At 42.2% G+C, this 21,114-nt stretch overlaps 1 protein-coding gene across 12 annotated transcripts in view; it reads right to left on the bottom strand.

The window, feature by feature from the left end:
* PLCB4 (phospholipase C beta 4) overlaps positions 1–21,114 on the bottom strand; it is a 326,000-nt gene that overhangs the window by 19,979 nt on the left and 284,907 nt on the right. For 11 of the 12 annotated variants that reach the window (XM_074949677.1, XM_074949673.1, XM_074949672.1 and 8 more), the window contains 2 exons: positions 8,250–8,365; positions 2,492–2,567 (listed from right to left, as the gene is read on the bottom strand). The exons of the other annotated variant lie outside the window; for it this stretch is intronic. In XM_074949677.1, coding sequence (XP_074805778.1) covers positions 2,492–2,567; positions 8,250–8,365 — 192 coding nt within the window. The remainder of the gene's footprint in view (positions 1–2,491; positions 2,568–8,249; positions 8,366–21,114) is intronic. 12 annotated transcript variants of the gene reach the window in all.

Raw genomic sequence — 21,114 nt, forward strand, 5'->3', positions numbered from 1 at the left:
TTCATGTTAAACTCGGCCTGGATTTGTATCCACGACATAGAGGAGCAAGTCTCTGTAGACCATTACCACTGGTAATGGGCATAGCTGCGTAGTATTTAATTTCATTTTCACATGTTGTGATACGGGGATGATGCACATCTGACACATGCTGGATTAATCCTAGGAGCTCACTAATCAAATGAACTCACTTAATCATAAAATCAGTGGGTCAAATGATGAGACGTTTCTGAACAGCTGCTGAGTATCTACGACACCCATTGAATTCAATAGGAATTGTATAAACTTGGCATCTCTCAGGATTTCCCAATGTAATTTTTATCTGCATAGCTGTACTCTGTTGGGGGTAGAAGAAATCTACATTTCCATTTGGTCTGGAGCAAACCACCCAGGTGGGATACAAGTGAAAGCCAGCATCAAAGGTGTTCTGTGGGATCAGTAAAGCCACAAAGGGTGGAAGTTTCAAAGGAGCTCAAGCTCCCTTAGGGTCCTTTAAAAATCCCAACCTAAAGCTAGACATGGAGAAGAAAGCAAGCCATCCATCTGTGTGGGGACGGATTACGCATTTGACAGGATCTGTTTGGAAGTGGGCATTTTAAAAGGACATACCCTAATATCCAAATCAGTTTGTGGGAAGGAAAAAAAAAACATTCAGACTCATTGGAAGTAGAAGTTTAGTGAACACTTCAATGTCCATTTATATTAGAACCAGTCTGGGCAGCTGAGGTCACATCAAAGACTCTTCTATTCTGTAAAGCTTTAAGATTTTACACTTTGCTTTGTATTTAAGCTTACTGCCTAGCTTGCAATGCTCTCTCTAGAGTTGTTAGCCCCACTGATTTTTATAACTAGCTTTTCCTTTGTGCTTTTCTCAATCTGCCAATACAACCAGTTTTTATTTCAGACAGTGGTTCTGACATTTCCTATTGTGGCCACGTTGTTAAGATTGCTATTTTCTGATACATGCTCTCCTTTCCCTAGACCAACCTCACAACTTCCCTGCAGCAACGGCAAACTATGGCCCTTGATTTTGAGCTGTGGCGTTCAGAGGTGCAACCAGAATGGAGGAGGAGGGGCAGAGTTTAAGCTGCCTCTGCATCTCCCAGATGCCGGGCTCTGCTGGATACAATTTAGAGCAACCCCGAGTGGTTTCCTACAGCTTCCTATGGGCTACTATACTGACCCTATGGAACTGGAACACAGTACACTCTCGTCATGTTTCCTCTGGCTGCCAGTTTGCCCCTCATCTTCAACCTGCCTCTGTCCGCCTAGGGAAATAAGGTGATGGAGAGCACATAGCACTCTTCCACTAGCCCCATGTGTCCAGGAAAACCCTTTATGCACAGGGTAATACCCTTTTTCACCAATAGAGTGACAGTCAGGCTGCAGAAGGAGAGAAAACTAGGATCTACATGTTCTGGTTACATGAATGCATGATATTAGAATTGACAAGATGAAAGTGAGCTTGTCTTAGTCTGCTTAATACAGTGGCGTGGTTACCTCTCCCATGCGGTATCTGTGGTGTTTGATGCCTCTCCCTGTGTGTAAGACTTTATATGTATTAGGTAAAAATCCCCTGTTGTTTTCAATCGCCTCTACTCTAATCTCTGTGGGTCATTTTGCAGCTGGTTCTATCGTAGAGGGTATTTGCTATTCCTCTAACTTTTACATCAACCACAAACCTGAAAGCAGTTCAAATGGCACCAGAGAAATCTTTGACAAAGTAGTACAGGATGCAACAAAGTGCAGAATGAGGATTAGTTTAAAAAATTAATTAGTCAGGAAGTCTCTGGAAATACTAGCTAAGATCTATACTGCACTGCATCTAGCCTGAAGACTGACAATGTTTTACCTCTGCAAGGGAGCAGCTCCATGCAACTCTTCAAAATGGTCCATGACCATAGGTTGAGAACAACTGATTTAAAAACAACTGGGACTGGATCTTGGGTGCTGTTATTTGGGGACAGGCATCTTGGAGAAAACAATGGATTCACCTCAGGAGAAGTATGAAGTAACCAAGTAATACATCTGATGCAAATGGGATGGTTCCAGGAGAGAGAGACAGTGAGGGCACAGGGAGAGTCAAATGTCTGGCAGGGTGTTGGACAAGGTGACACTGATGTAAAACTAACAAGCAGCTAATTCCATTTACCTACATATTTTTGGTGGCAAAATTCAATTCCAATTTTCATATAGCACATTTTCCTCTGTTCTCTGCATAGCTGAAACGACTACAAAATGACCAAATATTTTTGTTTCACATGGAAACAAAACTAGGAGCATGATACTCTCTTCAAAAATTGTTAAAGTCAGGAAATGGATTTTGCTCTTTTTGAATAAAAAACCAAAAGCTTTTAGACACTGAGTAACGCCCATTCTTTTCTGCATGTCATTATTGCTGAAAATTATTCGCATGCTTTCATAAAAATAAACTACCATTTGGGTCTCAAAGATCTCAAATGTTGCATGTGTTAACACTGGCATGTTTTCTTACCTTAGATTTGTGATCGGATGTTAAAGCCTGAATTTTAATTTCAGTTTCTTTCTTCATTTCAAGACAATTACTTCCTCTAAAAAAGCAAAATGGCAAATGTGTGCCACAAGTTAAATATCTTCCCATCCAGTCAGCTCATACTAATGAATAGTTAGTCAATGATGAAGTACTGTAGTGTATTGGAATGAAATTATTTCTTCTAGCAATTTATTCACACTTTACAAATATTATCGGTTTACTGATCATGCAATTTAAACACACTTCACCTGTTATTTCTAGAGGGGACCCACAATTATTCAATTACTAAGGATATGTCAGCAAGTCCATTTATGATGCTGGGTTTCTTTTTTAGCCAATAAAATTAAACTTCAGCCCGAAAACCTGCAAACAGATTCACTGCCTAGGTATGATTTTTGTTTTGTTTTGCTTGTTTTAAAGCCAATTTTGCTACCTTTTGGTTTGAGGCATGAAAAATGTATCTTGATTGCTAGTTTCCATTGTGATTTCTGCATCTTTAACAGAAAAAGGTTTATTGTCAAGTACAGCTACCTACAACGAGTGCCCTGCTGCAGCAAAGCTGAAATTACCGCAAGGATTGGTCTTCATACCCGTGTGCCATGAAAGAGGATCTGCACAGCCCAAACAGGCCAATGTGGCGTGGCTGGCACAGACCCCATGCCAGTACATTCAGGTTTTTGGAGCTGAACTTTGTATGGATCCAACAGCACCAATCCTCACACAGACCCTGATCCTGCAACAGAATGCATATAGCAGGACCGTGGCACCCATGTGGAACCGAGCTAAAGTTAATAGGGCTCTGTGTGGGTGGCAAGGGTCTTCTGGTATTGTAGGGGCACCACAGGCTGGAAGAATAGCTACAGAGGGGTTATGCTGCCACCCAATAACTTGTCTGCGCGGCGGGTAGAAGAGTGATGAAATACCACCTTCCCACAACAGTTCCCTTCACAAATCTCAGGGTATGTCTATACTACCCGTCGGATCGGCGGGCAGCAATCAATTCAGCGGGGGTCGATTTATCGTGTCTAGTCCAGATGCAATAAATCGACCCCCAAGCGCTCTCCCGTCGACTCCGGTACTCCACCACTGTGAGAGGCGCAGGCAGAGTTGACGGGGGAGTGGCAGCAGTTGACTCACCGCGGTGAAGACACCGCAGTGAGTAGGTCTAAGTATGTCGACTTCAGCTACGTTATTCACATAGCTGAAGTTGCATAACTTAGATCGATCTCCCCCCGCATGTAGACCAGGCCTTACTTGGACTTTGTGCTGGGAGAGGTGGCAGCATACAATGTAGGATCAAAAGTTCCATTACAGCAACGAGAAAGCTTTCAATTAAAGTCTTACAAGAGTCAGTAAATTCTCAATCCATCCTTCAAACCCTGACCTGTCATGCCCTTTCTTGCAGCGAAAGGTTCTTAGAACAACATGCAAATCCACACACCAAACTTCCTGGCCTTTTTGTTTTGGTTTTAGAACAAATCTGTCTTTGAATGGAATATATTTTTATTTCACTTTTTGTGCAGCCCCTTTAAAAAAACATTTCTCATCAAATCCTTAGTTGGTGTAAATCACCATCATTCCATTGTCGTCGAGTGGAACAACACTGATTTGTACTATCTGAAGATTTGCCCCAATTAAATTGTTTATTGCTTGGCTGAAGTAAAATTAAATTAATCACAGTCCTGGAAATGAAGCTTGATAAAAATATGCCAGTTTTAAAGACTATTTTAATATCAGAGTGCTGCTAACTTATGGAAATGAGCAGAAAGCTTTATCCTCAAATGTTCCCAGAGAAGTCTGGTATGGAAATACAAGGAGTGTGATGTGCCTTGTGTTTCCTGTGGGCCACTGTGAGGATTAATCACTGATTTGCCTGTCACAGCAAGGAAGGTTTTGCATAGATTTCTGCCATAAGTTTGATACTCTGGAAAGTCCTATAGAGTTATAGGGCCAGTTACATCAGACTAAATCTGAAATGTCATTGACTGCAGTGAAGTTACTTTTGTTTTACACTGGTGTAAATGTGTTCAGGATCTAGCCACAATACAGTTTAATGCTTCTTATGCTTTATGAAGATCACTCCACTCAGGAGGATCAAACATATTTATTCAAAGACCCACTGATCAGTAAAATTTCCAAAATCCCAATAGTCAGTACCAATTGTTTATTCCTTTTTTTAAAAGTAGCATTCAATCTGCGGTGAGGGAATGTTAAAATGGCTGAACACAATCACCCACTTCTGTACTGTCAAAATGTATGTAAGCTTTAGGTTACACAGTCCTAAATGTGAACAAATTCCTTGGCAACTATCCCACCCCAAGCCACAACTTTACACACACACACACACACACACACACACACACACACACACACACACACACACACACACACACACACACACACACACGTCCTACAGTTTGAATCCTAAACATCCCTGTTAATCCAGGACTGTCCTTGTGTCCCCCTGAACCACATTTCAGAGTTGGAACACGAGCGCACAAGCTCCCCCGAGTCTCTGTGAGATTTATGAGCATGTATGGCATTTGTAGTGTGCATCTGAACTACTTGCTCAAGTGCACAGGGAACAAATCCTGTCCATCTGTCAGTGAATGAAGCTGTAATTAATTTTTTTCCTGAAAATTATGCAGCTGACAGACACGTCATGCCATGTGGGAGATACATTAGAAAAAAAACTACATGTAAGCATCACAAAACCAGAATGGAAGGCATTTTTGTCTTTCAGGAAGGCATTTTTGTCTTTTGGATGAATATGCACCAAATTCAAATCGAATTCCTTTAATTTTTTTAATTTATTTTAAATCAATGTATTGCTTGTGAAAGCTGCCAGAATGACAGCAGTGGAAACCAAATACATTATTTAGCCAACGAACCAGGGCCCATACTCAGCACCGCACCTAAGCACATGCCTTCAAAGCTAAGCATGTGCTTAAGTTCCATTCGCTGTGCTTACATTTAAGGAGGTGCTTAAAGGTACCATAGAACAGAGATGGATTTAAGCATGTGCTTGAGATCCTGGCTGAATCTGGGCTCAGAGCAGCACAAACAGTGACAGGGTCAACTTCCCCCTGCACTATCCCCTCAGTGTACCTTGATCCAGATGTGAAGGATCCACTTTTAGGAACAACAGGGTAAACCAGAATCTGTGTGCATATAGCACATTGGCCTGTCTGTTAAAACTGGCAAGAATGCACACAGATAGAATAGTTTACATGATAAGGACGTCTACCCACTAGGGATTAGAGGACAGTTCTTTTCCCTTGCACCACAGAACAGCCATCAGATGGTGGCTTTTGGTCATTCATGACCTGGCATGGAGTCAAGCTGGTGACAAGTAAATGGTTCTCTGTCCCAACATAAAATCCTGAGGCCATCTACTCCTTTGTTTACACTTAAGGCTTTCATTTTTTTTTTTTAAATCTTTTAGTTTTCCAAAGCATGGACCCAAACTATCAGAAATCTTCAGGAGGCCCTGAGGGCAGAGAAATGTTATGAATGCCAGTGGAAACTTGCTGTGATCTAATTGCAGCAACCTAAGTGAGGTGAAACGGGGATGAGTTATCTTCCTAGTCACCCATTCTCAGGTCTTCGTCCGAGGTCTTACACAAAGGTTTTCACTGATTGTTAATGCAGTCATGGACAGTTATCACCACATTTAAATCTCATATCTGCCTTTGTTTATTAGCTGCTTTGCCTAGACATAGAAGAGTGGAAAGACCGATCTCTTCTCAGACCAGTGTTAATGCTGATGCGTAAATCTTCTGGCTCAAGGTTCTCAAAATGCAGAACAGCTGTAAGCCTATCTCCCTGGAAGGCAGATAAAGTATAACTTCCATGGTGCTCAGTTTGTCACTAATGGTGCAAGGAGTGAATACTCCCTCTGCCATTAATTATAATCCCAGTTCATACCGGCCAACTCCTTAGCCATGTGCTGCAGTTTAGTCAATTGAAATGAGCTTTTCCTGTTTCACCAGCTCCCCTTATAATCAGAGTGTCGTGATGAAGTGGGCTGTAGCTCACGAAAGCTTACGGTCTAATAAATTGGTTAGTCTCTAAGGTGCCACAAGTACTCCTTTTCTTTTTACGGATTCAGACTAACACGGCTGCTACTCTGAAAGCTGATACTTCAGTGATCTGTTTGAAATATTAGGATTGTTTCTGGAAGTGCTGCTCAGCCTAAGAAATATTTGGGTCCTGACAATGGTTGTCCTTCCTTAAAGTAAAAACAGCTCACGGTACACTTTGGAAGAGTTCATGTAGCCTTTGCATTACTTATTGTGGAGACTTCTTGTTACCTCTTTTGCTTCAGAGACTGCTACTTCTAATTAGAGTTTTGTTTAATATAATTTCAGGCACATACACACATTTTACAAATACTGTTCATCCAAATACTATATCAAACACAGTAAAGCATTTATGAAAGAACCCATCGCCAAAAAGGCACCTAAGCTCAATACAGCAAATAATTTTATCAGAGACTGGCCCCAACAGCTCAGTTGCAGACCCTCTACCACCAGCCCAGTATTAATAATTTAATATTATTTTATTAAATTTGTTGGGAGGTGGAGAGTGACGTCATTCCAGGATCAGGGAAATGTTGTTGCCGGATCAGACAATACAAACAATTAATACTAACTGCTAATATAATTCTGTATTCTACTAAAAAAGAAAAGGAGTACTTGTGGCACCTTAGAGACTAACAAATTTATTTGAGCATAAGCTTTCGTGAGCTACAGCTACAGCTCACGAAAGCTTATGCTCAAATAAATTTGTTAGTCTCTAAGGTGCCACAAGTACTCCTGTTCTTTTTGCGAATACAGACTAACACGGCTGCTACTCTGAAACATGTATTCTACTAAGAAACTCCCACTTTTCAGGGGTCACAGGTTAACTGTAAGACTAATGGGACAATATTGTTATTTAATCAAAAAGGGACTTTGGGAGGTAGACATCAGCAACAGGGGGAAAACAGAGGAGAAGCTGCTACAAGATAAAGAGCTAACAACCGCAGAACAGCAGGAACCTGGAAATTATAGAAACCTCTAGGTTCTGCCTATTAGGACTGCAAGAGACAAATTTTATGAATTATGATGAAGATATTCCAGAAACTTCAGGAGCAGTTAAGAACAGCATATCGACAATGGGTTAGATCCTATGCTAGCACAAATTGAGGTAGCTTCACTGCCATCATAAAAGCCAATTTATAATCAGCTGCGAATCTGAAAGAATATTTACAGTTCCTGTGTTGAGAGGAACCTTTTCTAGATGACGGTAAAGCAGATCCTATTATTTGATCTGAGCTTCCGTCGACAAAGTTCAAGATTAATACATCAATTTTTTCCAAGACCAAATCGTGATCGAAGTCTAATGATGTAATTCACGGAGGTTCTGAGCCTGCTCTCATTGAAACCAAAGGTAAAACTCCCGTTGGTCTCAATGAGAGCAAGGGCAGGCCCATGGATACTGAACATCTGATGTGATTAATTTGTTTTAATGTCACATGCGGAGAAAATAGAGGACTCCAGTAAAGCAAAGCAAGAACAACACTTAGGGCCCAATCCTTAAATCCTCGTGCAGGTTATATTTATATTGACTGAGGAGGGCCAGGTCAGGCTGCTGTAAGTTAAATATAAATTACTTTTCTAGTAATATTTTGTTCCAGACAGTAAAAGCATAAAAATCTGTTTTGATTCTTATAAAACATTTTAAAAGAATATCTTACCCCTTCTTCTTGATTGCCTTCTCTAACATTTTCTCATAAGATAACTTTTCTTTATCATACTGTGCCACTATTTTGTCAACTTGTGTGCAGTGCAACTTCTGCATAGTGCTGTGCTCCTGGAAAACAGTAGGACCTTACAATTAGGTTGCTGGACTTTTAATGTTTCATTTTCTTAAAGTGGATAATATCAGTGTAGGAACAAATATGTCTGGCACTGTATTTAATCCCTTTTAGCTGCCTGATAGCAAGGGGCCCAGATCTCCCACAGTAAATGTAAAGCCTTTCTCCTCGGTGCACGTTGTCGGAAAATCTGTCGTGGCAGAGTGCTAATATCCTGAAAATATGGTATACAGCTACCATAAACCAAGAACTTTATGGAAAAAATGCCAACAGGTAATATCTACATAACTATATCTTTTTGGAATAAATGATCATTTGAATGCAGTGCCGTAATAAGATTTATGAACTCAGAGCAGGTACCATATAAAGATTCCGGAACCCCGGGGATCACAAAAAAATAACAGGCATCCCCCTAAATATCCTAGAGTGAACACAGTGCCAGATTTTCAGCTGGTGTAAATCACATAGCTCAACTAAAGTCAATAAAAATTGACACCGGCTGAGGATCTGGCCCATAAGTCAAGTGACACTCGGTATTTTGTCCTAGCAAAGGTTCATCACGCCGAAGCTGGTTTCTTATTCCAAGTGACGTTAAGCTATGCAATAGGGCTATCAAATGTATATTTAGTTAGCTGCAACGGACGATTTGTGTTTTTCTTTCCGGCCTTCCCCAGGCACAAGCTACTCATAAAGGGCCTGATTCTGCTCTATATCACACCAGTGTAATTCCACTGATTTCAATGGAGTCACACCTGATTTACACTAGTGTAAAGGGGGAAACAATTTTCCGCATGGGAATAAAAGGTTAATTACGTACACACATATTACATACACAGGTCCACCTCTTTATAAAAACCTTTCTGTTTCAGAAGTAATAGTCCTCACTTAATGCTTGTGTGTCCTGGCTCTGCAGTGGACTGAAACTCATAAGTCATTTTAATCACCCTTCCTTATGAAACATGCTCATTATTCTTCAAACATCTGGCTGCCAGTGATGGTAGAAAAATACTGAGCATACACTGTAATAGGGAATTTTGTTGTTTTAATTATTTTATTAACATACTATAGCCCTAGATTTTATCTAGTCTTGACAAAAACGTCTCGTATTAACTCTTACGGTTTGGTTTACTGTGGGAAATGTAAGCAGATCACATTTTACATTAAAAAGTTACCAGGATTTTTTTGGTCTGTTTTCATTTAGTTTCACTACACATTCTGAATTTACACGACTGCTCTATACCATAGGCTTCATTGCTACTATTTCTATATATCATAGCAACCAACTCATCCGTGTAGTTCCTTTTAAAAATACTAACGAAAGAATTTCACCTCCCTTTAACAAATGCTGCAACGCTTTTAAAAGCTAACGTTAGAATGTAAACCTGAATTCCAGCATCTGCTATCCACCCCTCTGGGCAATAACATAATGCAGCTCCTGCAATTTCTATTCAGGATGAAGCTCTGAGCTCTCTGTTCTGCAGAGAATCAAACGAAAAAAATGGACTCTACCAGCATCAGAAAGATGTCAGCTTCAGCAGGGAATACACAGGCTGATTAGCAATCTAAGAGAAACTACAGACAGTGAAAAGGATGAAGCAGGCCTGACGGCACTAGACAGCCACAGGTGAATTGTCTGATATATTTAATTACTAAAGCTACACACTCTTCCCCAGATAAACGGAACAGTACAATTCTTGATATAAAAGACTAAGCATAATTATCTGAAATTATATGCCATCTGTACACTTGTCCAGCACTTCTGCATGAACTGGGAAAAGGAGGCAATATTCAGTGCTGGAATCCTGCTTTGTTTAGGGACCATACAGAACTTCCCCATCACAACCTAATTTCATTCTTTTCTGAATACTCATCTTTATCTAAGAGGATATACTCCCTGAAATGTTGTATTCAACAGAAAGTTATTTTCGATAGATAACCAACTGGGCTGTGTTTTCTTTGTGGACACATGCTCATCACAAATTGTTTCACGAAACAACGCTTTAGTTTGAATGCACAGAAACACATGCAGCTAAAAAGGAAGAAAATACAAAGCTCTGTGTACTGGGAAACTGCCATGTCTGCCTGTGCCATCCAAGTAGTTGGGTGATGCTAAGCTAGCAGAGCAGAGACAGGAAGAGATCACTGGAAAGAAGTCGGACGACCCTGGAGAGGAGTGAAGACAGGCTGATTGATGGGGAAAGCGTGGTCTGGTTTGCTGTTCATGTTGGTGCTGGCTGTTTCTAAGGGCATCAGGGCAGCGCTCCATTGTTTATTAGAGCATTTAAAGCCCTTTGAGCCTGATCCATTTTTCTTAATTCTCTTTTGTGATGCATGTGTGCACGTGGTCTCCTCCTCCTGCACTTCATTCACCCTTTCATCCTCCTCTGTCATTTGCCACCTCTGGCTATCTTCTGAGCTTTCCTCAGCTCCTGCTGCGAGCTGAGAATTAACTATTCATTTCTCCTCTCATCCCCTTCTTTCTTCACAAGGTTGTTGATGAACTCTCAAGTTTTGCCTTTCTGACTCCCTTGACAAAGCACTGATGATGTAAAGTAGCTTTAAGCGGGGAGAAAAAGAAAACTTAGTTCACACGCGCAAGTGCCGCCTTGTGATTTGGGAATGTTTGTGGGGAAGGAGGAAGCAGAAAAAATAAAGATTGTAGGTTGAAAAATGTTGCGATATAACTGTGCCATTGTGGGACATAACTTACTGGCATCCATTGTGTCAAATGTTCTTGAATTTTCTGAATCATGATATGAAATGACTGCACTTTATTTAAAGGGGCAATATTTCACCCAAGCCCCATTGCTCTGGTAAGCTGCTGGGCCCACTACGGGATGAGCCTCATGGTAAGTACATTTTTTAACGCCCAGTTCCTCTTTTAACTTTGATTTCTGCCACTCAGCACAATGGCATGCACTGCATTTGTTAAGGCTAACTTGGAGAACAGAGCCATTGCAAGTAGCGGTGCAGCTCTGGGAGAGTCCCTTTGTGAATATTTCTTCTTATCTTCAGAAGGGCATTTCTGAGTCTGAAGCCACCTTCATAAATTGGGAATCATAGAATATCAGAGTTGGAAGGGGACCTCAGGAGGTCATCTAGTCCAACCCCCTGCTCAAAGCAGGACCAATCCCCAATTTTTGCCCCAGATCCCTAAATGGCCCCCTCAAGGTTTGAACTCACAACCCTGGGTTTAGCAGGCCAATGCTCAAACCACTGAGCTATCCCTCCCCTGTATGTAAAGAGCTGGGACAGTGAATTTTTATGGGACATGTGGAAAAATAGTCCTTCTGCTTTATTTGGCAACACCCAGGCTCTGAGTTAAATGCATCTTCAATCTGCATCTCCAAAAAAACTACAGAGGAACATTCTGAAGAATAAACTTAATGCAGCACAGTAACTTGTACCAAGGTCTTTTCATCCCCAGAATGCTTTGCCTCACCAGGATCATCATCTTCCCTTGCCTCCAGTTTTGACCCTCTGTCTTTGAGTTCACTCACACCTGGTTTCCCAAAGTAACTTGTCCTCTTCTCACAGCTGGATGAGAGTTGAGAGCTCTCCAATAACTACAAAGGTACAGCCAGAAATTTTTACCCCCAATGTAAGCCCAGTTTTTTCTGGGTAGGTCTGCCTTTCTGACCTGGAGTCACAAAATTATCATTCGATAATAGTTCCTCAAACTATTATCCAGTTTTGTCTGGAGCCTTCCTGTACATTGACAGACTACAGAAAACGCAACATAGCTCTGCATGGCCTGACAAATTCACTCCAGATTGCAATCAACGTCCTTATGTTGGACTCTGTCCAAACGACTGAACATTCATGCTCACCATCTGAGATGGATCATCAGTGATCCAAGAGAAGCAGAGGCTGACAATCAGGTATGTGCCATGGCTACCAACAGGCTATGGATACACCAGCATGGCTTTTTCCCGTTACATATATAAACATAGGGACCCTCGCTCTATCAGCTGCATAGCATAAAGTACAGAGAATGTAGGGGGACAAGGCACTACACCTAAGTTATCACACACTATGGGACTGTCAGTCACAGGGAGAACCGGGAGGAAAGACGACTAGCTAAAATGGCTTAGCTCAATGATTCTCAAAGCAGGTCTGCTGCTTGTTCAGGGAAAGCACCTGGTGGGCCGAGCCAGTTTGTTTACCTGCCGCATCCGCAGCTTCGGCCGATTGTGGCTCCCACTGGCCGCGGTTCGCTGCTCCAGGCCAATGGGGGCGGTGGGAAGCAGTGCGGGCCGAGGGATGTGTTGTCTGCCCTTCCCGCAGCCCCCATTGGCCTGGAGCGGCGAACCGCGGCCATTGGGAGCCACGATCGGCCGAACCTGCGGATGCGGCAGGTAAACAAACTGGCCCGGCCCTCCAGGGGCTTTCCCTGAACAAGCGGCGGATCGGCTTTGAGAACCACTGGCTTAGCTGACACACGTCTGATTTGCTGTCTGTGTAGACTAGAGATAACTGTTACATCCACAACTATTGTCAAGACTAGGTCCCAAGAAAAACTCCAAGTCAGTTCTACAGCATATTTCAAACACTGCTTGTGAATGTAATGTATATGGAGGCAAACAAAGTTTCAAGTGGAAATATGTTCTAGACTGGTTGACAGTATATTTGGCACCAACCAGGTATACCATAAATCTCAGGTTCAGGATTTTCTGAATCCTCTGTTATTTTAATTTCACTCGTTTCTTTTAGACACAAAGATACTAAAAAATTACAAATTGCCGATTAAACTCCAAATTGTAGCCAATAATACAATTAAAATATGGCTTTCTGAGGCCAAAGGATTTTACCAGCTACTTTGCCTGTCAACGTAAGCCACATGATAAATACCACTTGCAACTATTTGAATGTTTAAGGTAAATTTAATTCATTTTTAGTATTAATATACCTGTGGGTAGTGGTTAAGGCCCAGTCAGCAAGCTACTAAAGCACGTGAAGCCTGTGGGATTACTCATGTGCTTAAATTAGTCGTGTGCTTTGGTACCTTGTTGAATCAAGGCCTAAACTCTTCTGGATAGAGAACATATATCTTCCTATGTGTGTGTGTAGAGTACAGTGCCTAGCACATTTGGGGCACTAATGTTAATATAAATAATAAAAATAGCTAATTCTATATTTAAATAATTCACAGGCAGTACCCCAGTTGCTGATATTCTGCAACCAAGATTTTACACTTGCTCAAATTCCATTAACTATAATTCATGTTTCTATTTAAAGCGCCTACAGCATGTTACATAAGAAATACATATTTTGGAGTTGTTATATTTTAGATTCTCTTTAAACATCTCCTATACATCTCTGGCTGTAAAATAAATCAGCCCTAGACTTTTAAGCAGTATTTGAAAACAACAATTTGATCCACGTTTATTTTGAATATCCAGCAGAAGTGTATTATTATGTATAACTCATCACTGATGAATGTCACGCAGTGGGGATTCCACAGCAATTCACTCTACATTACATACAATTTTAATCAAAAGCCTTATAATCGCTCAAATACTCCTACTCATTTCATAGTAGTGTCAGTTGCTTTTATATCCCAGCTGCAATTCACTGATATTATTTTTCAGTAAAAGTTAATATCAAGAACATAAAAAATGATTACACGGCATTATGAAACAATAAAGGTATTTCTCTTTAAGCCACGCCAGTTTCTATATTACGATGTCTGGAACAAACCTGCACAAACCCCATTATTTTGAGCAATGAAGATTTCAAGAAGATTCTAACACATTTTTGTGGCTTTTTATGATCTTGGATCCATGTTAGCATGTTTTATGATTAAAAAAAATACACCTTACACTGCATAATCACAGGTTCATGCACACACATTTATATGCAATACATATGGTGTGCTGCCAATTTCTGCATGGAAACTGGAGTGGCAAATGAAAAATGTCACCATTACCACACCAAAATTCCTTCCTGTGAACCATCAGGGAACCTTACAGATAACCAGCTGAGCAGTGCAGTCTTTTGGCATTTCAATATTACCATGAGTCAGACTCATCAGTATTTTTATTTCAAATATGCAAGAGCAGTTGCTCCACCGTATGACTTTTGTGCAGCCTTTAGCTTATTATGCACATGTAACTCCATTGTAGGCAAATGGACATGTGCCTACCTACACTGGGGTAAATCTGGTGCTCTATATTCTAGAGCATTTAGCCCAAGGTCTTTCCAAAGGAAGTTTTAAAAAAAGGAAGTTATTGAAAATTAATCTGGATACGTTTATTTAGGGGGAAATTCAACCCAGGTCAGAGTACCCTGATCAGTAGCCCCACGAGGAGAGGTGGGGGAAGCAGTCTGCTCTGGAGGAGCTTCTACAGCAGCTCTAGAAAAGGGGTTGAGGAATTTGCATTTGGATTCATGACTATTCAAAATCTGAGGACACCACAGAGCTGCCGCACCTTGCCCCATTGCACACAGCAGATCCATGCTAGTTTCTCACTGCATTTAGGGTCGTACTCTAGCCAGAGGATTTGGCCCAAGGTGAGCTGGTGACATGAATATACAACGTCATACCTTGAGGATTATGCAGAAAGAGAAGCAGGATATTGAGGGAGAATCATCTCATACACTCCACTAACAGCAGGCAAAACACATAATTACGGGTATATAACATTTCTTGGCACATTCAGTGGGTACTGTGACACTGGCAGACCAGGTGTCAGCTCACACCAAAGCCCCAGGCCAATTCACCTGTCTATTAGTATAGATCAAAGTGATTCTTAATGTATAAGAATGTATTTGGTGTTTAAACTCCATGGAAACTAATGGGATGTTACATGCATTGTTTTCACATATCCGTATCCTGTTATAACGGGATAGCAAACATTTACATTGTATATATATCCTGATAACTAACCCATTCAACGAGAAAGACGCCTTCTGTAATGCAAATGAAGAACTTCAGCAGGAAACAAATTCTTGTGCATTTGAAGGCCAGCGTGATGATCAGAAATTGAAACCCATCTAAATGGATTCCTCTATCTCTCCATCAATCAAAGGCAGAGCCTGTGTGGGTGGTGACTCTGTCAGTGTGTTTTCTGTGAGAAAAAGCTATACGTATGGATTCAGGGAAATATCCTGCATCTCTGGACTGTTTGGATTGTAACAGGGCAGAAGAATTGAACGAGAAGATGGAGATCCCCAGAGTTATTCTGGGTAGCACCGAGAGACTTTTGGAAGACTGACAGATTACTACATCTTTACTACCATTTGGAATTATAGACTGTGGCTCACCTGTACATGTGTTTGACCTGCTTTAACCTCTCAATAACTCTCATTTCTTTTTCTTAGGCCACGTCTACACTACCACTTATGCTGGCAAAACTTATGTCGCTCGGGTGTGAAAAAAAAACCCACCCCATCCGAGTGACGTAAATTTCGCTGGCATAAGTGGCAGTGTGCACAGCGCTATGAATGCAGGAGAGCTTCTCCCACCGACATAGCTACTGCTGCTCGCTGGAGGTGGTTTCCTGTCAGTATAGAGCAGCTACACGAGAGATCTTACAGCAGCGTGGCTGCATCGGTACAGCTGTGCTGCGGTTAGCTCTCCAGTAGACATAGCCTTAGCTAATAAACCTATAGTTAGTTTTCTATAGAATTGGTCTTTGATGTGAGATCTAGCATGCTACCCGACCTGGGTGAGTGACCTGGTCTCTTGGGACTGGGAGTAACCTGGAATATTTGTGATTTTTGGTGTAAGTGACCATTTATCACATAGTCCAGCTTGTCTGGGTGGCCAGATAGACGGGAGTGTCTAAGGGGACAGTCTGGGACTCCATTATAAGACTACTGAAGTACTTTGGGAGTTCACATTTGGTACTGGGTTGGTGAAATCTAATGATACAACATACCACCAGGTTGGGGGTGAAGGGACCTGCCATGCTTTTGACAATCTATCCTGAGGTAGGCACTCACAGTCGTGAGCCACTCCAGACAGTGTGACAGTTACACTTAAAAACACCTTTCTTCTGTTTGACAGAGTCAATGGCTTTGAGAGAGATTCCCTATACTTAAAATAAGGAATACAGCTAAAACTGGTAATATCTCTTAACACAGAAGGAGCTTTTTATATGTGACCACTTTGTGACTCTGTACCCCATATTCTTCACAGTGATATTATTATGATATGCTTATAGCATAATTATAATGTATTTTATGCAAGTAAGGCATGTGAGGTGTCATTGGGAAAGTTATGACTTGCTGAATGTGATTATCCTATTTGTACGCATGTATCATTTTTGTATCTGAAGTTATGAATATTGACTATGTATCTGTATTTCAAATGTAGTTACACCTAGTTAATGCTCACTAGACAAGATGCTTTCAGTCCAGATAGTGGGTGGGGAAGGGCCTCTTTAGGGCAATGGGCCATTAGGAAAAAACAACCAGCCTTAGAACAAGTTTATCTCCCATCTGGTGATGAACGTTCCTGAGAACACTCCAAACAGCCTGTGATTAACGGCTGCTATGACTCTACATGGACATGTGATCAGACCACACAATGCTGGACTCCATCTTGGGATGTCAGTATTTTTCCACAGACTGGTCTGGGAACTAAGCATTGAAACAAAGGGTTCCACCATATGCTAAAGCTATATAAGGCAGGGAGTGACATCATTTGGTGTTCTTCACTCCCCACACAAGAAGACTCCTGGAAACACCTGAGGAACAAAGACTTAACTGGGGGAAGTGCTGGACCCAGGCTAAAGGGATTTCTAGCCTGTGAATGAAAAACTTGGGGATTCCAAGCTGTAAAGCAAGTGCAGCTTGCCCTTTAAGAATCTGCAGCCTGCTTGCATCATCTCTTAGGGTGAGAATCTGCTAATTCTTATCCAATCTATTTAGTACATTAAGCTTAGTTTGCGTTTTTTATTTATCTAGCTGCATGGGGTGTTGCTATTAGGTGACTCTACTGGCTAATCCCTTGTATAGGAGCTGTGTGCGTGCCCCACACCCTGCCTTCAGGCTACCTTGAACACATCCCCTGTGAAATTTCCATGAGCACAGCTCATTTGCTCAGGGACCAGAATTTAGCCTGTGTATTAATGACAAGGTACAAAACAAAGATCTCTATTAAAAGCTCCACATCCACCACTGTGCAGTGCCATGGTGTCTCCCCTTCCAAGAGACTATGCTTCCTGCATTTGCCTCAGGCAGTGAATGTTGGGTTCCTGATATTGCTCAGTGTAAACGTTTTAGTCTGTTTTAAAGATCAAATCATTACTGCAATCTGCAAAAGTCATAAGCTAATTTATTTAAAACTCACTAATGGTACACAGCTAAAACTCAGGAGCAAGTTGTTCGTAGTATGAAAGTCCTTTTTGAAAGGCTGATCATTACAAAGAGTTACTGGTGTTTTTCAGATTCAGTGAAATGCCAAATAAATATGAACATTACAGTATAGGAAGGTGACAGCTCACTAGGTGGGTGTCATTACAAAAATATTCAGTCTTATCTACTGGCAGCAGCTTTATAAAACCCCCTGCATGTTGCATCTCTGGGTTTATAGTACACCCACGTTAGAGAAAAAATAATATAAAACCCTTAGAACCAAAATATCTTTGTGGCTTGCTGAACTTCTGAAGATCTTTCCACTGTCCCAGCCACACAGGATAAAGAACAAGATGCTGTGGATGGGAGGCTGCACCTTTATTCACCTAATGTATCTGTGAATACCTAGCAAATAAGGCTTAAGTCACTGTGTTTTTCTTAATGGTTTCCACCTACTTGGGAGGTCCTGCCTTCAGCAGCTCCCATTCTCAACCTGGTTATAGCTCGGCACAGGGACCCCACCACCCTCTCCTTGTGTGAAGGTTAAGAGGGTCTGGAAAAGATGTGTGTGAGGGGGTGTCTCCTTGCTGTACCAGATGTAGGAGCCCAAGCCCCCTTTCCTGGTTGCCTTGGGGGATGCCTTCCCCTAAATCCACTTCCAACAACTGCTTATCAGGGAATCGGACCCCCTATGGACTGAGTGCACAGGACACCTGCTATCTACCAATTTGCAACATCTTCATCTATCCTGCTTATCTACCTCACTGGATCCCTGATTTGCTGTGAGGAAGATGACAAAACCCACCCTGCCTTGGCCAATCTGTCAGTGAGGGGAAAATTCCTTCCCAGACTCAAAAGAGAGAGAGAGAAAAAAAAAAAGGCAGCAAGCACGCTGCTCACAGCAGATCATTAAAAACCTGATCCTGCTCTGATCTCATGGGTGACTGGTGACTCCTGAAAGAGCGCGAGCCACTTCCTGTCCCCAACCAGTGAGGTAAGTTCTCCTTTCCCTATCCGTGTAAGCCAAACACAGGAGGGATCCTTAAAGGAGCCTCATCTCCCTTCCTTCCCGCCTGCCAGACAAAGACTCACTGCATTGGGTTGTGGTGAGCACTTTATAGACGGGCTATAACTGAAATAAAGTCCATAGTTACAGAAAGTGTAAGTAGCAGCAAATCCACACATGTGCCATGATTGGCACAGTCTTGCAACCAGTTGGTAAATTATTTTAAGAATGGCAGAATTACAGCACAAGAGGGCAGTGATGAAATTTGGCTTCCGCTTGGCATTCAACTGCAGTCCAGACAAAATCATGCTGCCATTTGCACATGCATGCAGATCCCAATGACTGTGTTCAACTAATGGGATTATCAAGCCCCTCAGTGTGGACTTTTAAAAGAATACATTTTTTCCAATCATCTTTTTGAAGCTAAGTAGTTGTGGGGAGGCTCCACCTTCTCGTCACAGTTCCTGTGACCCGGTCAGTTTGATCACTCCCCCCTCCACCTCCTCAAGGACCAGTTTTGGTATTGGTCCAGCATGGGACCAACAACGTGTGCCGCCAGATGATGGTATGTTGCTGCTACTGCTAAGGGTAAATGTAACTTGTGATTCTTTTTTCCTAGAAAATGATGTTTATTTCTCATGCCGTCAGGAGGGTGGGGACTGGAGACTGAACTGGATGACCTCTCGAGGTCCCTTCCAGGACTGTGATTCTATGCTGCACGAGTGGCTTCACTTTCAGTTTCTTTGCCTTTCTGGAAAAATCAGGAGCCACATGTTTATAACGGAGCAAAAAGGCCGAGCTACATGGCTACACTGACATGTCTGATCCTCACCCCTGTATTGCACCGTGCCGTGTAGGGCTAGTTCTCAATGTAAGCAAATGGACTGCCATTTTGATCACACCTTTCTACGATAAGCCCAACCTTCCCAGAGAAGCACATGCCCCTTCGAGACTTTGAGGAAAGGCATGCACACACTGAAACGATTGTTGCCAGTGCAAGGGAACTCCCTCTCTTCCATAACGGAAAGGCAGGGGGAATATGGAAGAGTTGGTGGAGAGTCACACAGAAGGATATATGATGGGGAAAAAAAGGGTTAGATGCGGCAACCTTCGAAAAAGGCCATATGGGAAAAACAAGCTGTTATGAGCTCAAGTCACTGCCTCATCTGTCTTCTGAGTAACAGTGCAAACCTCGAGAATGAATTCTGCTGTAAAACGGAAGACGATTTTAATGTGCCTTGCAAATGCGACGACAAGAGATGAAGCCCCTGCTTAGATTTTCAAATTAGTGATCTTACCTGAGATAAAGTTTTTAAGAATAGTATTTATGCCTCTGCCACCAAAATACGGTGGTTTAAAATAAAAAAGAATCAATCAACCCCTAAAAAAAAGCTGATTGCTCTCCCAGCAAATTTCAATATTTTCCTCTCTTTCTTTTTAATACTCCTTCCTTAGTACCTAATCTTGTTATTATATAAGGGCTTGAGAGGAACAGAACATTGCTGAACCTAGGCAGTCCATCTGAGCAGGACGCACCGAGCCCAGGCAGGGATTTCATAGCCCATGCACATCGCAAAGCACAGCACAGTGGCTCTTTACCCCTTAGCACAAGGATCTTTTAGGAGAGAAGCTCGGTGTGCAGCCGCAATTATGCAGATTTACCAGCCAGCCCTCTGTGGGGGCTGCAGTAGTGCCCTGCAGAGGATAAGCTTTCTTGTCTCCTGCCCAAGCTCTGCAGAACCCCAAAGTCTGGAGAATCCCCCAACTCAACACCCAACGTCCAGTCTGTTCAGTGAGGCTGTGTGCTAGGTAAAGGATTTGGTTCAACACCTGAGAGTCAAAGCTAAGAACTACCCAAGGGAATTCCATTGGCACAGCTTTTTCTGAGGTAGAAAGGAAAGGTGTACTGACTCTGACGTGTGCTTACCTGTCCAGTAACTGGAGTTCTCTGAGATGTGTGGTCCTTACCTGTACTCTGCTTGAGGTGTGCAGCGCGCACCTGAGACAGGAAGATTTTTGCTAGCACTGTCCGCTGGTCTGTGCCTGCGCCATTCTTCTCCTCATGCTCTGAACAGAGGGCATAAAGGGAGGTATAGACCAACTGCGTCTCCAGTTACCCTTCTACTGTAGAAAGCCCTAGGCTAAGGCTCTACAGCTAAGGGGAAGGAGGGAGGGTAGTGGAATAGAGGTAGTGGAAGACAGAAATAGTCTCTGAGAAATTCTGGGGGATGGGTGAAGTCCCTGAGCACTGGTAAAGGTCAAACACAGTACCTATCTTTAAAAAGGGGAACAAAGAGGACCATGGAAATTATAGACCAGTCAGTCTAACTCGAACAGCTTCTGTCTCAGACCCCAGGAGGTAGCAAGAAACTGGAGAGGTGGTTGGTCCAGAACACCCCTTAAGCCCTTGGTTTGGAGTACGAGGGGAATAATGGT

The sequence above is a fragment of the Natator depressus genome, chromosome 3 (assembly GCF_965152275.1).
Source record: "Natator depressus isolate rNatDep1 chromosome 3, rNatDep2.hap1, whole genome shotgun sequence".
NCBI classification, from domain to species: domain Eukaryota; kingdom Metazoa; phylum Chordata; order Testudines; family Cheloniidae; genus Natator; species Natator depressus.